The following is a 15,070-nucleotide window of genomic DNA, read 5'->3' on the forward strand; positions in this document are numbered from 1 at the left end:
TATATGGAATATTAATTTACAAAATAACATCTAAAAATTAAAATAATTATAGAATATTTAGACATTAAATAATATAAAAAAATTACAAAAATTAAAATTTTAACATAGAAAATTCAACCAATTTTAAAGTGACTCCAAATAAGAACTATTGAATTCCATAACGATCGTGACAGTGGTAAAAATAAAAGAAGTAAAACAAATCAATTATGTAGTGTTCGAAAAATATCTATCAAATATTTGAACGGCAATAAAATTTGTTTACTCGTGGATTGCTAACCTATAAGATAACCTTAAAATTAAATATTAGTTTAATAACTCTTTAAGAAAGAAATGAGACAATTTTAAATTTGAAAACGTTTGAAATCATACATCCCGCTAAAAAAACATAGTCTTTGAGACGGGGAGCTCTCCCTCTTGCTTGTTTACTTAACTCTTGACTGGAGTCTTTATCAAGACTAACTAATAAAAGACCTAGTTAGAGCTGAAAATGATCTTAGAAACCAATCCCGTACTATGAAAAAAATTCTCAATATCGCATTCTTCTGAAAATTTATTGTTTTTATTCCACACTCTCGTTATAGGTGAACTAAAAATTCTTCGGAATCTTCTTTGTTGCTAAAAAAAATGATATACAAAAACTTGAATAGACATTACCAAAACAATTAATGGGTAGCAATAAGCTCTGGTTCAGATTATAAAATGTAGTTTTTTTTTTTACTCGGCTAGATTGGTTAGATTAGCAAGAAAAAAAAAATTAAAATAAAAAAAGAAAGTAAAGGATAATCTGTAAACCTCCTTTAGAGCAAACTAGCCATTTATTTACCACGAGCCACGTAATCATCGATTTCAGAAGTCTTTGACACGTGTTTTCCACATGTCATCCTCTAGATACCCACCTTCTCATCATATATGGGTCTTGAGTCATCTTTGAGATGTATAATCTTGTTTGTTGGAGGCAGAGAGAAATATGGCACCCAAGAAGCAAAAGCAGAGACGTTCAGTTGTGAGGGCTACAAGGAGAGTGGTGAAGGAGACAGTGAAGATTGAACTAATAGGATCCGATCTCTCAACAACCCAAGAAGAGGAGCTTGTGGCCACTACTACTACCGTGTCCAAAAAGAAACAAACAACTCATCATCATTCCCCAAAAGTGATCAGAACAATCCCCATCGAAACCCAAGAAGAAGAAGAGCAGGAAACCCAAATGGAAACAGTCAAAGAAAATAAGAAGGGTGGTCGTGGTGGTGTAAAGAGGCAGGGGATGAAGAAGAAGAAGAAGAAGGGATTGGAAGGGTACAAGATTTACGTGCACAGGTTGATGAAACAGATTCATCCAGATATGGAGATATCAGAAAAGGCTATGAATGTGGTGAACAATTTCATGGGCGACATGTTCGAGAGGCTGGCGGAAGAGGCTGCAAGAATGTCCAAGTACACTAACAAGATGACAATAACCTCGAGGGAGATCCAGACGGCTGTCCGATTGGTACTTCCAGGGGAGCTAGGAAAGCATGCGGTTGCAGAGGGAACAAAAGCCGTAGTCAATTATGTGTCCTATCCCAAGACCAAGACCTAGATAGACCTACTTTCTTTCTTTATTTTAACCTTCAAGTAGTAAGTAACCGCATAGTATGTGTAGTTTATTATTATTATATATAGACGTTACAAAATTTATGCCAGCCTTTACTTTCAACATTAATAAAATGGAGACACTCTTTTTTTGATTCATTAATTTGAAAACAGTAAAGTCATGATCAAAGATATATATATTTTAGTCATATAACGTTTCAAATCCTATTAAAAAAACTGACAGGTTAAATATTAAAACCTCCTACAAAACGAAACAGAAAGAAAAGAAAAGAAAATTGTATTTACTAAACTGTCTCCATTAAAACACTCTTTTTTTCTTCTCTCTATATCATTTATCATCTTCATTAATGGAATATCTCTTCTCTATTCTTCTTCTTGAAGATGATGATATAAGTAAGATAGATAAAAAGGTTCTCTTCATTCCCTTCTTCTCTTAACTTGTTTTACTTTTAATCCCCCCCTTCAACTTGTTCTACATTGTCTTCGTCATCAACAACAAGCAATATAACATGCAATGCATGAATGATCATCCATCATGAGAGCAGCAACAACATTCTGCTCTTTCTTTCTTTCTTTCTTTACTGCTTGCTTGTTTATACAACCGTTGCTGCTATTCATTCCCCTTCAAAAGGAGAAAACATCCGGATTATTATTTTGAGCCTCGATCACCAAATCCTCCTCCTCGGGGGAGGAGCCGCCGCCATGTCGTCATCCGATTCCTGCATCCCTACTACTACTGACTTGTTATTGTTGTACTTCCTCTCCTGTCTTTGAAGAAAATGACCTCTTTCTTCACCGGATGATCTCCTACCTGCCTCCCCACCACCTCCTCCTTTCTCATGGTAAGCAGCAGCTGCTGCAGCAGCAGCACCAACATTATTATTAGGTACAGTCGTTGCCGTCCTCCTATGGAACTCCACCATTCCTCCCTCCTTTTCCCGAGAGTTGTTGCCAAAATCATCTTCCTCTCCCCCCACCTCGTTATACCGGAACCTCTTCAAACCTCCTCCGTGTCTGAACCTGTATTCCTTTCTATTGTCATCGCTCACATCATATCTCGGCCTGCCTCCCCCCCTTCCAACACCGTTGAAATCCGAATGCTGCCTTGTTGGATATACAGATCTTCCGTACTCGTTATTGTTCATCTTCCTACTATTATTCGACTCCATCATCTCATCATTCCCCCATGCTCTGCCACCACCACCTCGCTGCTGCTTATAATTCATCCACTTTGACGTTTGTGGGGAATCCCTGTCCATTGAAGGCCCCCCTGCAAATCCTCCAGATTCCTGCTCTCCAACAAAATCAGGCCGCGAAGAAAATGGGGAAGATCTCCCCCCTCTTGGTCTAAAGTTGGGAGATCTACTGTTTCGGTTTCTGAAACCCATATTGCGGGGTTGCCAACCAGCATCAGGGGAGCGAGCTCTTGATCCCATGTGAGATTTAGGACCGAATTGGTTGTTGTTACCACCTCTCCTTTCAGGAGGAGGAGAAAAGCTTCTCCTTCCTCCTCCCCTGACAGATAGAGGATGCATATAACTATTATTATTCATGGAGGAACTCTCGACATTATCATTCTCAATTGCACCAGCATTATTATTATGATGATATCTTCCACCACCCCTAGGCCCTCCACCATCAATTTGTGGTGGACCGCCATATCTTGCACCAGACCGCCCTCCCCTTCCCCTTCCTCCTCCTCCTCTTCCAACACCGATGCACCTGTCAGGACTCATCTCTACACCACCACCAGATCTAATACCTCCTCCTCTGTGCATGTAATTATTGTCATTCCTATCGTCTGGCGGAGAACCATTTCTTCCATTGTTGTAACGACGAGAGTTCACTCGCCTACCATCCGACACAACGTCCCCTGGCCCACCAGGGTGGCGGGTTGATCCCATTCCACCGTGATGATAACCAGGAGAAGAACGCATACGCTTCATGCCGCCCCCCCTCTCATATCCTGGGGCAGAATCATTACCCCACAGATTATCTCCTCTACCACCTCTCTGGAGAGGGTGGTGGTACCTGCCCCCCCTTCCGAATGGCCTGACGCCGCCAAACTCCCTCTCAGATCTGAAGAAAGAGTCGTCTTCAATGGAACTGCAAATTCATAGCAGAGGAGAACAAATTAAACAACTGTCTGGGGAGAAAATACAAAAAATAAACATGACCAAGTATGAAACAAAGTAAGAAAGAAAACCTGTCTCCACGTGGGCCCAGTCTATCTTTGCCAAGAAAGACTCTACCCGATGCTGGTCTTTCAATACGTGAGAAAATCTCCGATCTATTATTATTATTAACTCCAGAATCAAAAGACTTCCTCTCTTTATTTTCAGCTTCCGACCTGTCCCGTTTATAACTAAAGGCGTCCTTTTCAGTGTTTCTAAACCTAGTACCTCCTCCGCCGCTCACCATATCCGAAGAATTTCTGCAGCTGATAGGCGGCATTAGATCCCATCCAGAAGTTCTTGCTTTCAGATCAATATCCTTGTCAGTCTCTATCTCCGCAGCATTCATTTGACTTACATCACCCTTATCGTCGTCTCCTATTGCCTGGTCATCAGCTATTGAACCAGATCCCTTGCTCGCATCAACTTGATCAACAGGGCAATGAGCACTCAAACCTGCTGTGCTGCTTGCAGCTGCTGCTGTGTCATCTTGAAGGTATCCTACATCAACAACTCCACTTCTAAAGGAACCACCTCCAGGTTGAACCTGAGAGTTACATTCTGTGTTTTCAGAATCCATATTGTTGGTGTCTCTGTTGTCAGACCCATAGTCAACATGATCTATGTCTAAATCCTCACCGTCATCCTCTTCCCAGTCATGTATACTCGATTCCCTGAGTTCTCCATCTTCATATTGAGAGTCATAATCCATCCGAAGCTCACTTGCATGAATATCATTGTGATTGTAGCCATCTTCCTCAAGTCTCTCCTTATTAAAAGTCTGCTTGTCATGAACACTAAGATCAGAAAGTGCCGGATTGTTTTGCTCTTGACCTATTATATTAGCATCGGTGCAGTAAATAGTTTTGTCAACTGACACAATAGGTTGAACTCTTTCACATGCATCTGAAGGGTGAGATTCTGTATTTGCGCCAAAAGAGATAGATGGAGCCACATAAGAATCTGATGCAGCTAGCTGAGAAGCCCGTGGATTGATGGTTTCCTGCACATGAACAGAAGTATGTGTACTAGCAAATAAAGGCATTGGCAAAGCATCGGATCTATCTTTATCAAAAACAGAGTTAGTTTTCTTTATCTCGGCAGATGAGTTTTCTTTTGAGATGACAATATTCTTGGTATCTAATTTCAGTTCCTTTACTTCTGTTCCCTGAGGTTCAACAGACAGTGATTTAAATTCAAGGGGTGCCAATGCTCTCTCAACACTACTATTGTTAGCATCTCCTCCTATCTTCCTTGGGAAATCACAAACATCCAAGGTGGTATTACTTACACTACATTTAGCCTCATTCTTGGGTGTTACACTCACAATGGAAGAAGGAACATTTGTTAGCCGACGATCGACTATATTATTATCATTAATGGGTTCATCACCATCCAAAGGGCGATCCCATGCATCCATCGCAGTATTTAAGTCCCAATGCAACCTTCCATCTCTTACAGTCTCATCAGAATCATCTCTATTTGAAATATTATGTGATCCGCTTATAACATTCTGTGATGCATCATGGTTAACATTTTGCGATACATCATGGTTAACATTATGTGATGCATCATGGTTAACATTCTCCAGGGTATGATCTTTGAGGAGAGTATGAATTGTGTCAAAACGGGGACCCTGTGAAGAAATCACAGGGATAGGAAGGTACGAAGAACCATCATGAAGTTCAGTTTTCACCGGAGCATGCAAGACTATACTAGAACAAGGTTGTTGATCAGACAATAAATTAGTAGATATCTTAGTTTCTGCGGGTTCAGTCTTTACAGGCACCTTGTGCATTCCTGCTACTACAGGACCTCCACTAACATATTCTCCAGAACTGTTATTGTTGCAGGCAACAGTAGCAAGCACAGAAATACCAGAAATGCATTGATTATCACCTTGATCGTGTGTCTTCTTATCATCAACACCAGTACCATTAATGTCGGCAGAGGTAGTAGTGGCATCTGATGCTTTCTTTTCACTTCCAATTGTAGAATTCATATTAAAATTTTGGCACGATTTATGCTGGATGTTTTGAAGCCCTTCAGGTTCCTCTGTACTTTGTGTTATGGGTGGAGGAGATGGTGACCCAAAGAGAAACCATCTTTTCTTAATAGGCACATGCTCTACCTTTTCAATGAAACGGCAACCAGCACCAGTCATCCCCAGCTGTCAGAACAAAATAGGAGTAAACAACACTAGGAACTGTCAGACTAACATAGTTAGTAACCTCCCAATAATGAGCAAACAGATCAAGTGAAATAAAGATCTCGTTATGGTAAGTACCTTCTCAGATTCAGAAACTGACATGTTGGTTCCCTTGTAATTCTGCATAACCAACTTTTTGGATGCTCCTGATAAAAACAAAATTTTATAACAGACCCTGTGCTTCAGTTTCCAAATCTTCCTCACAGAGGAAAAATTGTCTATGCTGGTAAGTTTTGAACTATTGCTTCCATCCGTCCTTCACCAAATGTCTTGTAGAATGCTGGCAGTGGGCGTTTCTTGTTTTGTTTAAGAGCACCCAGATCGCAAGTGCATCTATCTGCAAATGAATATGGAAGTTCTTGATTTAATAGCTTAAATAGTAGATTCCACAATTTGATGAGGTCAAGGTCATTTTCATAAAATGGAAATTTACAAAAACTTTCAAGGCCTAATACTAAAACTACTCTGGCCTGTGAAAGTCACTGCATTCCCCAAGAAGTTTAGAGCAGAATGAAGCACGTATTTACCAACCCAACAACGGGTTCTTCAACTATAAATTAAATGAGCCGAGCAATTATGATGTGGGCATCAGTAGTATTATGTTATAGATCTCAATCAAGTCTATGACGTGGTAAAATTGTTTTGTATTAGCAGATATGCATGCTCAGTAGCTCAAAAAGGTTCAAAGATCCTTAATGAACAATAACAAAGCTTATTAGGATCCAACATACTTCCTCTTAACACTATGATCATCATATGGACCCCAGAAACATACTTATAATAATCCCGCATAAGAAAATTTTCAACTCGGCATTAAAACAACCGTATATGACAAAACCAGGAACTAAGAGCATTTTCAAGTCATGTCGCATCAGATCTAGTCAGATCTGTGCGGATGAATAGTTTCAGACACATGAATCCAATTGAGGCGCAGATTATCATCATAACAATCTCATCAACTTGACGGCGATCGGCAAGCAATTGTTTCGTGTTTCCGATTGACAAAAGCCAAACTGTATCAACTTGCGATTGTAGAAAAACTCATCCATCTTCAACCTGTTTCTATGGTTCTTCCCATGGATGCCTCCTCAAACAGAAAAGGATCCCTAGTGTTTCTCCCATCGAATCCCTCACTTATTATCTCATTGAGAGGCATCAAACAAAAAAAGCACATAAACGGATGATTTCTAGGGTTCACGTACTACCTGCGAGAACAGATCTTCTGGTGGTTTTAAAATCAATAGACAGATCTTCTTCCAACTTCTTTAGCAAGATCTTGCATAGAATAGCAGCAATCAACAGCTACTAATAAGAACTCAATCTCTCTCTTTCTCTCTCTTTCACTCTTGACTATCGACGAATTAGGGTTTAACTTTCTCCACTTCTTCCGTCGTCTTCGTTTGATATAAGGATTGGCAAAATTTTCCGCCGTCGCTTCTTCCTATCGCTCACGCATCGCATATCGCTCTTCGAACCACGTATTTAAGGAGGTTGCTTTCCGATTTTGCCCTCGCTTTCTTGAGACTTTTCCCGATTATACTCCTCAATCTTCTTTTAATCTCAGCTGTTCATCTTGCCTTCTCCAGTCTTTAAAGTCAATACGCGGCTTTAATAATTCTCTAGGACCTTCTTTGATTTAAAATAAATAAAATTAAAATATTTTTAGGGCTGGTCCCAAATTAATTTTTTTTTTTAATAAAGTAATAAATTATTTGAATTTTTAATTTATTAAATTAATATAATTTTTTTTTAAAATAAAATAAGACGGGTTAGGTATTAGTTATTTAAATAATCAATAATTGAAAACATTATATTATTTATACTCTTTTTTATTATATCATTTAATTTATTAATTAAAATATTAAAATATTATAATTTTTTTATTATATATTATTATCTTTTTTAAATTTTTTTATCAAAAATATATTTACCTCAAAATCATTACCAATTATTTAAATAATTAAGTTATTCGAATCCAAACAAAATGTAAAGATATTTTAGTTACTGAAATAAATAATTTAATAGTTATAATAATACAATAAATATATCATCATTATATATATAATGATGCTTAATTTTTAAAGTATTTGAATTGCCGGGTCGAGAGTTGTGGTTAATTTGTATATATATGTGAGAGTAAATAGATACTTGGGTCGGATTTTGGATTTAACTTGTAACCTAAGAAAAATAAGTACAACTTTTTAACCAACTACACTAATAACACTTTATATTTTATATTTAACACCAAATTTGATATACGGGGACATTTTAACCATACAAGTTCAACTTTTTAACTAACTAATCTATCTATATATAATAATTCTTAATGTTTAAAGTGTCCGGATTGCCGGGTCGAGAGTTGTGGTTAATTTGGATATATGTGAGAGTAAATGGATAATTGAGTCGGATTGTAAGTTGACCCGCCCATAAACATTTTTACCGTAATATTTTTTTCACGATTTTTATATTATTATTCGTGCAAATGCACGGAATAAATGCTAGCTTATATAAAGGGAATAGAATAAAAAAATATATATATCAAACTAGCCCTATATATACTTTATGTGGGTCCGGATACGATGTTCCATCACCTTCTACTGGTGCACATGCATAGATCCGACCCCTACTTTCTTCCAATAATTCAATTTATATCATATATATATATTTAATTTAATAATTGAATGGTAGGCTCCTTGTACAGAGTTAAATAAAATTTTAGATCTATTATTGAGTTGATTTGTTTTATTAGTTTTAAATTCCATTAATTTATTATATACGTATATTTTATAAATAAATAAAATAATAATATTCAACTTGCTTAGAAATAAAAAAAAATATTCCTAAAAAGAGTGATTCAATCAAAAAAAATCTTGAATTAAAAATAAAAATATAAGATATCATATTTAATTATATTTATTTAAAGAGAATAAAGTAATAACAATAATAATAGCCCACAAAGAAAAAGGAAAGTTCGTGCAAGGTTCATGCCAACTTGCGTTCCCACTTCTCAAATATTTTAAGATAAAGGAGGGGAAAATTCGATTATAACATTTTCAAATTGTATATTGGATCAAATGAAGAATATCTCAATTGAACATTCAATTAATTATTAAAAAAAAAATCAACCCATAACTATATACTTTAAGAGTATGTTTGATGTTTTTTTTTATTTGAGAATTTTATTCCCATAAAAAGTAGGCTATTTGAATTTTTTATTAGTTAATTTATTATAAAAATATTTAAAATTTATAAAAATAAAGTAAATATTTTTTAATATTTTGATTAATAAATTGATTTATTTAATAATTTAAAAATATATAATAAAATAGTTTAATTTTGAATAAAATCTTTAAAAAAAATCAATCAAATTTTTTTAATCATTATATATTATATTTATTTATTTTAATTTAGTCAAGATTAATTATACATATATTTGAATAATGAAATGTTATCAATAATAATGTCTATAAAGAAATTAAACAAGAGTATTTATATATATTTATATATATATATATATAAATAAATATGTTTAATTTTAAAAGTGTCCGGATTGTCGGGTCGAGAGTTGTGGTTAATTTGGATATATATGTGAGAGTAAGTTGATAGTTGGGTCGGATTGTGGGTTGACCCGGCCATAAACTTAAAACGGTTAAAAATAAAATTAAAAATGATATAAGTATGGTTCGAACTTACAACCTAGCAAAATAAGTACAACCATTTAATCAACTATACTAATAACACTTTATATTTTAAATTCAACAACAAATTTGATTAATCTAGGACATTTTAATAATATAGGTTCAATTTTTTAACTAACTAATATATATATATAATGATACTTAATTTTAAAGTGTCTGGATCGCCAAGTCTAGAGTTGTGGTTCATTTGGATATATATGTGACAGTAAATGGATATTTGGGTCGGATTGTGGGTTGACCCGCCCATAAACTTAAAACGGTTAAAAATGTTATAGGTATGGTTCAAACTTGTAACCTAACAAAATAAGTAAAAAAATTTAACTAAGTAATCTAATAACACTTTATATTTTTAATTCAACACCAAATTTGATGAACGCGGTGATTCATAAATAGTTTTTAATCGATCATAATTCTCTTTTTACTCTGCGTTATAGATTTCACTATTATTAGTGAGCAATAATGGAAGAATTCCGTCATATTTATGGAGATAGGGGACATAATTCATATGGATATAGTAAGTCTTTTCTAAGCTATTTTAATGGTAGTTTTTACATTTTCTCTTTCACTCGTAGTATGGGGAAGAAGTGGACTCTAGAAGTCAAACTATTTGAGTTGAGGAATCAAATTGTATCAATTGTTTTAGAGATCGTTATGCAATGTGAGAGTAAATGGATACTTGAGTCTGATTGTGGGGTGACCCACCCATAAACTTAAAACGATTAAAAATAAAATTAAAAATGCTATCATATTTTTACCGTAAAATTTTCTTCACGATTTTTTATATTATTACTCGTACAAATGCACGGTTACATGCTAGTTTATAAGTATAACCCATATTTGTATACCAAACATCAAAACCATCTTGTTTTTTATTTATTTATTTATTTATTTGATTTTTGTATTTTTCACAAATACGAAGTTAAGTGGTGGTTGTAATTTTTTTAAATAACAATAACCAAATATTTTTTATACTTTTTTTATATATAATTATGTCACTCAATTTATTAATTAAAATATATTTATTTGAAAATAATTATTATTTTATCATTATACACTTATTCAAAATCATAAGATTCATAACCACTCAATATTTTTTAAATAAATTATAATAAATTTTTTATCAATAACATGAGACATGTGAATTATCAATTATATAGGGTTTCCTAATTCTAATATTTACTTGATTATCCCTAATTACAGTGTGGAAAAATGTATTTATGAATAATCCCTAATTATTAACTACTAATATAATCTTTGATATCTTTATTTACTTTGTAAGGAACTAAAAAGGTCAAATACATATATATTTTGTCAATGACTATATTATTTATAAAACAAAATAGAATTCTATAAAATATGTTATTGTCATGTTTGTCGGTGCACTTATTGTGACTTAAATTTATTTTAAGATCGCTATTGATTAATTTGTTCAATGTAACAACTTTATTGACTAATGGATTCAATTCAATTCATATTTTAATTATGTATTGAATTAAAGGCTAGCAGTTCACAGAGAAGGCCAACCCAATTGCAAAGAAATCAAGAGCATTCTAGAAGTGATGCCATTTATTTGCTAGAAAATTTTCTTTTATTTTTACAAATTATAATCAATTAGATTTGTTATAAAAAAATAATTATATGTAAAAAAAAAAAGTGTAAGCAAAAAAATTTCACTAAAAAAATACATTTAATTTAATCACATCTTTCATATTAAATAAAAATAAAATTAACTTCATTTTTTTCTCTAATATTAAAAATATTATAATTGAGATTGTGACAAAATATTAATTTTCAAATAATTTCATGCCACAAAATTGAGCTACTCTATCTTCTAATTATTATTTATAATCATACAAATAAAATATAATAATTAAAAATATAATTAACATGATAAATAAAATTTGTTGAATTGGGTTTGTAAGTAAGAAACAAAATTAATTAGACTACTTACATGTTGAAGAAAAAAAACACATAAATTGAACTTCTTAGGGTTGGGTCCCAAAGAGCTTGCCTTTGTCCGACCTTGTTGAAGAGTGATTTTGATTGTGATGTTATAAATTTTATAAAAAAACAAATTTTATTTCCATTCAATAGTTATGTATATATTCATTAGCTCTACAATTAGTTGATTAATACAATCAAATTATACTTGAATATGTCTTAATTTATGCTAATACTTTTACCAAAGAAATGATAATATATAGACAATGATTGCCCTGAGTTTCGGTAAGATTTCATACAATAAGAACAATCGAGGCTTTAATTAAGATGGTCCTCAATTTTATTGGAGAATGCATGTGAATTGATTTTGGTACATCTTGGCTTTGGTGGTTTTCACAAAACAAAATGAGTGTCTATTGTTGTCTCTACTGTCAAAATAAATTTGTTTATATTTTGTGAAGGTTCAAACTTATGGTTGTGATTAAACAATTATTGAAAATTTCACGTGGGTGTGTTGGAGTTATTATCACAAGCATCTAAATAAAAGTGAATAGTAAAAAAATGTTATAACATTTATTTAATTGGAAACATTGGATACCAAACAAAGACCACTAAGTATCATTATCGTGACATTAAAGTCAGTAATGTTTTTGACATAGTCATACATTCTTAAATGAATTATCTCATATATATAAATCATTACATAATATATTTATAAATGAGATTCTAAATAATTATGAACAGCAGAAAACCACTAGCAAAGAGGAATGAAAAGCGTTGCCAAACGCCTCAAATTCTCCCCCAAATTTTGTGAAAACCCGGAATTTTTTTGTCCTCAAAAAAGTTTAATGTTCGAAATTTTTTATTATCGGTTTGTGGGTTAAGAAGATTTGTAATAAAATATTATTTTAAAAAATTATAAAAATGTGTTTTGATATTTTAAAATTAATTATAATAATTTTTGTCCTCAAAAAAGTTTAATGTTCGAAATTTTTTATTATCGGTTTGTGGGTTAAGAAGATTTGTAATAAAATATTATTTTAAAAAATTATAAAAATGTGTTTTGATATTTTAAAAAAAATTATAAAAATGTGTTTTGATATTATCAAATTTAAATAATCTTTTAAATTTAAAATAATTAAGTTATAATTTGATTTAAAAAATATGTATTTTAAATTAATTAAAAGATTATTTATTTGATGAAAAATAGTAAATTAATTTTTAATTTAAAATTAATAAATATTTTGTATACGTATATAAATGTATATTTGACTAAAGATTCGTTTAAGATTGTTGTTTGGTGATACTCGAGAAAGAGTTTTTGCACTATATCCTTCATATCTATTAAACAACGGTCTCTACTTTATAAAATTTTGACTTTTGAAAACTTGATTTTTTTACGTTTTATTAATAAATTATTAAATAATATGTACATATTTTTCTTGCTTTTAAAATGATAGAATAATATTTAAATGTTCGTACTTGTGATTGATGTTGATGATTATTGAGAAAGATACCTGAAAAATATCAGTCTAAGACATTATAACTTAAAAATAAATCCAAACGGGCCTTTATCAAAATATATTTTCATGAAAACATTTTAAAAATATTTTGAAATTATTTTACATTTATTCAGATTTTTAGAAAATTATTTGGGGCTTTTAATTAAAAAATATATTTTCAAAAATAAAATCTCAACCGAACGAGCCCTATGACCGATCCTCTCGGTCGAGGGTGCCTAATCTCTTGGTCGCGGGTGCCAGACGCTTGGTCGGGTGCAAGGGATCCTCAGTCGAGGCTAGGATCCCTCTGTCGGGTGCATGGAAGCTCTCGGTCGAGGTGCGATGAATTATCTGTTGGGGCTAGAAATAATCAGTCGGGTGTAGGGGAGTTCTCGGTTGAGGCTTAAATACCTCGGTTGGATGCGGACAATCCTCAGTTCGGTACGAGGAGTTCTCGGTCGGGCCTAGAAATCCTCGGTCGGGTGCATGAGAGTTCTCGATCGGGACTAGAAATCCTAGGTCGAAAATCATGCCAGGCTTGTTTTCTCGGTCGAAAATCAAGCCCAAACTAAAAATTCCTCGATCGAGTGCAAGATTTCTCGGTCGGGTGTAGGTGAGGGTTCGATTTTCTCGGTCGAAAATTGAATCTAGGTTGTACCCTCGGTCGAACGTCAAAAATATCAAACAATAGGTTTGATGATTTTGACTAGGGATTTATCCTTCAATCCAAAAGCATAAGAAGCTTCGTCTGACCTAAATGATTGTTTATAACATCATCCCGATGTATCATTTGATCAGAATGATGTCCCATTCGAATCAAACAATTTTCAAGAAAAAATCGGGATTCTAATTTTTAGTGTTTAATGGAGTGTAAGGAGCTTGCTAATAGCTTTCATATATCTCATATGATCAAATGAACATTCACGGTTCATTTTAACCGATTCAATAACTGAATTTTTTTTATACTATTTTTAGTTTTTGTCAAACATGATCAAAATTGCTTGGAATTAGTTTGGATATACTCTTAACACACTTAAACTGTGTTGGTAAGGTTTTGGGGTAACTATTCTTGAATTATAACTTAACAACATAAACCCGATTTTGAAAATTTTCAAAATCAAATTTGGGTACTTTTGATTTGGATCGGTTGATTCAAATTAGTTTCTACAGAATCGATCTCAAGATCATTTTCTAATAAAGAAATTGAACAAACAAGCAATATATAAAATTTATTTTTTTGAATAAAGGAGAGCTAGCCTAACACCAAGCAATATATAAAACTAGTCGAACTGAAATATAAATTTTTTGATTTGAATTCATAAGTTGAATTACAACATGATTGAAGCTTACAGTGAGTTGGAGAACACTCATGAACTCTTTTATTAGCAGCTTTCACTAGAAGAAAAAGTATTTTTAACGACCAACATTCACCACAACGATCATTCACCGTGGCTAATAAAAATTATTAGTGTCAACGATATATACGCCGTGGTTAATAATTATTATTAGTGTCGGCTATGTAACGCCCACACTAATAATTTTTATTAACCACGACTTTCATTGTATTCGCCGTGACTAATATTTTTGTTTTCCCGCAACACTCCCGCTATTATTATTAGTCACAGTTTTATGATGAACGTCGTGACTAAAAGTCATTTCTCCCCACTTTTTTAGAGAAATTAATAACCACGGCAATAGCATAAAGTCGTGATTAATAATACTATACTATTAACCACGATTTTCTGATAACGCCGTGGTTATTAATCCTCCACTAAAATTTCCAACTTATTGATTATTAATTTCCCAATTATTGATTATTAAAGACAGCGTTATCATAAAACCGTGATTAATAAATTATTTATTAATCACAGTTTTATAATAACGTTGTCCTTAATAATCGTCCATTAACGAATTATTAATTATTAAGGACAACATTATCTTAAAACCGTGATTAAT

At 32.9% G+C, this 15,070-nt stretch overlaps 2 protein-coding genes across 3 annotated transcripts; one reads left to right on the forward strand and one right to left on the reverse strand.

The window, feature by feature from the left end:
* The first annotated feature begins 967 nt into the window (after window positions 1-967).
* Window positions 968-1,576, forward strand: LOC124920650 (histone H2B, gonadal-like). Its single transcript, XM_047461192.1, has one exon. The coding sequence runs from the start codon at window positions 968-970 to the stop codon at window positions 1,574-1,576; it is 609 nt and encodes a 202-aa protein (XP_047317148.1).
* A 274-nt stretch (window positions 1,577-1,850) lies between these two features.
* LOC124920628 (sericin 1-like) lies at window positions 1,851-7,417 on the reverse strand. 2 transcript variants are annotated; one of them, XM_047461157.1, is made up of 4 exons: window positions 7,179-7,417; window positions 6,052-6,310; window positions 3,797-5,934; window positions 1,851-3,696 (listed from the first exon to the last, which is right to left on the reverse strand). In XM_047461157.1, the coding sequence occupies exons 2-4, from the start codon at window positions 6,097-6,099 to the stop codon at window positions 2,256-2,258; spliced, it is 3,627 nt and encodes a 1,208-aa protein (XP_047317113.1). In that variant the 5' UTR covers window positions 6,100-6,310; window positions 7,179-7,417; the 3' UTR covers window positions 1,851-2,255. The 2 variants fall into 2 exon arrangements, with proteins under 2 accessions (XP_047317113.1, XP_047317112.1); XM_047461156.1 differs by having other exon boundaries at window positions 6,052-7,417.
* Between the last annotated feature and the right edge of the window lie 7,653 nt (window positions 7,418-15,070).

The sequence above is a fragment of the Impatiens glandulifera genome, chromosome 1 (genome assembly GCF_907164915.1).
Source record: "Impatiens glandulifera chromosome 1, dImpGla2.1, whole genome shotgun sequence".
Lineage (NCBI taxonomy): Eukaryota > Viridiplantae > Streptophyta > Magnoliopsida > Ericales > Balsaminaceae > Impatiens > Impatiens glandulifera.

Bases quoted from the DNA above. Each gene is read 5' to 3' on its own strand.
- LOC124920628 (XM_047461157.1), bottom strand. From the start codon at position 6,099: ATGCAGAATTACAAGGGAACCAACATGTCAGTTTCTGAATCTGAGAAG. The intron at 5,935-6,051 runs GTACTTACCATA...TTGTTCTGACAG, and splicing joins CAGTTTCTGAATCTGAGAAG to CTGGGGATGACTGGTGCTGG. The intron at 3,697-3,796 runs GTTTTCTTTCTT...ATGAATTTGCAG, and splicing joins CTGGGCCCACGTGGAGACAG to TTCCATTGAAGACGACTCTT.
- LOC124920650 (XM_047461192.1), top strand. From the start codon at position 968: ATGGCACCCAAGAAGCAAAAGCAGAGACGTTCAGTTGTGAGGGCTACA.